The 1,751-nt window shown below is 41.7% G+C and overlaps 1 protein-coding gene across 1 annotated transcript; it reads left to right on the top strand.

Annotated features, from left to right (window-relative positions):
• Positions 1–1,751, top strand: LOC139708048 (muscarinic acetylcholine receptor M2-like). The gene is made up of 2 exons (XM_071620036.1): positions 1–894; positions 1,476–1,751. The coding sequence occupies exons 1-2, from the start codon at positions 1–3 to the stop codon at positions 1,749–1,751; spliced, it is 1,170 nt and encodes a 389-aa protein (XP_071476137.1).

The raw sequence follows: 1,751 nt of genomic DNA, 5'->3' as shown, positions 1-1,751 counted from the left end.
ATGGCATGGACTCCGTCTCTGACATTAGCCCCTGAGATCGAGTTTGAAAATGATACAGAAAACGAGATCCAAAGAGAGATTCCTGTAGTCCATTCAAAGTTTGTTAACATCCATCGACTTTTCTGGCCGATGTTGTTCACAACACTAATCATTGCCGCTAACTGCCTGTCCCTTGCAGCATTTGGCGTGGAGAAACGCCTCCGCACCTACAACAACTACTTTATCATCAACCTGTCTATTCTCGATCTCCTCGTTGGTCTAAATCTCATCACCAGCGTTGTCCATACCTACTTTGGCTTCTATCCTTTGAACCAAGTGTTTTGTAAGATCCTTGGTGGAGTCGGTCAGGCGGTCACCAGTTCTTCTAATTTTGTTGTCGTGATCATCTGCGCCGACCGTCATCGTGCTACCTACGACCCAATCAGCCACTATATGACTCGCAGTAAACGTAAAGCCATTTTCGTTAACTCCCTGGCATGGATCGCTGCTCTTGCTTTTTGGATGCCGTTTGTTACAGTATGGGAGTTCATCGACGACTTCGACAACGGACATCATTGTTTACGTCGATACACCAACATTCCCGGGGCTTATATTGTCAATATTGTTGTCCTGTTTTATTTGCCTTTAGTTATGATTGTTGTTCTTTACCTTCGAATCTTCAGGAAGATACGAAAGACGATTGGAGGCAAGAATGTCAAGAACATAATGTCATCTCAAGGAAACAAAGATGCCTGCATAATTGGAAATACTCCAGTAACGGGTAGTATGAGAGAATTCTCGTCAATTACATTTCCGAAAGACACCCACGTTGAACCTGTCAAGGACGACCGCGTTGCAATGAGCTTGTCTAAGAGTCATTTACACAACAAACCCCTAAAAGACTTTGAACATACGGTAAGATATCCTACAATTATATTCGTTTTATTCGTTTTTTATATTTAAAGCAATTCCCACAAAAACCCTGTATAAGTTTTTTTTAAGGATTTGAAACGTAAAGTCATGAATCTATCTTTTTTTTTATTAAAAAACGACTCGTCTGCATAAATGTTTAACCATCTATCAAACATATCTATGTAGAATCAAGATTTAAACTTCTGTAAGGTGTGTCATTGTAGGCCGATATGCTAAAATAATAATAAATCTGAAGCAAAAAACTACAAATACCTGGTATTTACTTTCTGGTGAAATGAATTGCCCCAAAGTGGCCTACCTTCAGAGCATTTTTTTTTTGGGGGGGGGGGGTGGGGGAGGGGTGGTTAGAAATCTTTATACTTCCACAGTTTACAAATACGCCCTTTTCACATGTTTCATTATCATTTTCATGGAATAATGATAAAAAACAATTGCATGTAATCACGTAGAAATGAAATTTCATGATATTCTACACGTAGCTATAGAGACTCCTTTGGAAAGAGACAAAAGACCTAAGTGATAGCGCCAGATCAATCCCATCCTCTTCTTTTCTAAACATGTAGGAGAAGCGTGAGTCGGCAGCCGAGACCAGAAAGGCACAACGTACGCTTCTCTTCATTGTCCTGTCTTTCGTGATTTCGTGGTTGCCTTACAGCATCATCCAACTCATCTACGCCGTCGAACCGGTCCGCATTGTGTCCGGCCTACCCCGTTCAGCATACCTTTTCTTCAGCTGGTTGGCGTTCGGCAACAGTCTTCTGAACCCCATTTCCTACGCGATCACCCAACCACTTCTGAGGGCTACACTCAGAAATATGTTGAGTTGCCGTGGCAGATAG

This window comes from Diadema antillarum, unplaced genomic scaffold (assembly GCF_040938485.1).
Source record: "Diadema antillarum isolate AM-2024a unplaced genomic scaffold, OU_Dant_1.0 scf00000036, whole genome shotgun sequence".
NCBI classification, from domain to species: domain Eukaryota; kingdom Metazoa; phylum Echinodermata; class Echinoidea; order Diadematoida; family Diadematidae; genus Diadema; species Diadema antillarum.
This window is presented reverse-complemented; position numbering and strand designations above follow the sequence as displayed.

What these genes read in the sequence shown, in the direction of transcription:
- LOC139708048 (XM_071620036.1), top strand. Translation starts at nt 1, where the DNA reads ATGGCATGGACTCCGTCTCTGACATTAGCCCCTGAGATCGAGTTTGAA. An exon ending in TAAAAGACTTTGAACATACG is followed by an intron (nt 895 to 1,475) that starts GTAAGATATCCT and finishes CTAAACATGTAG; the next exon opens with GAGAAGCGTGAGTCGGCAGC.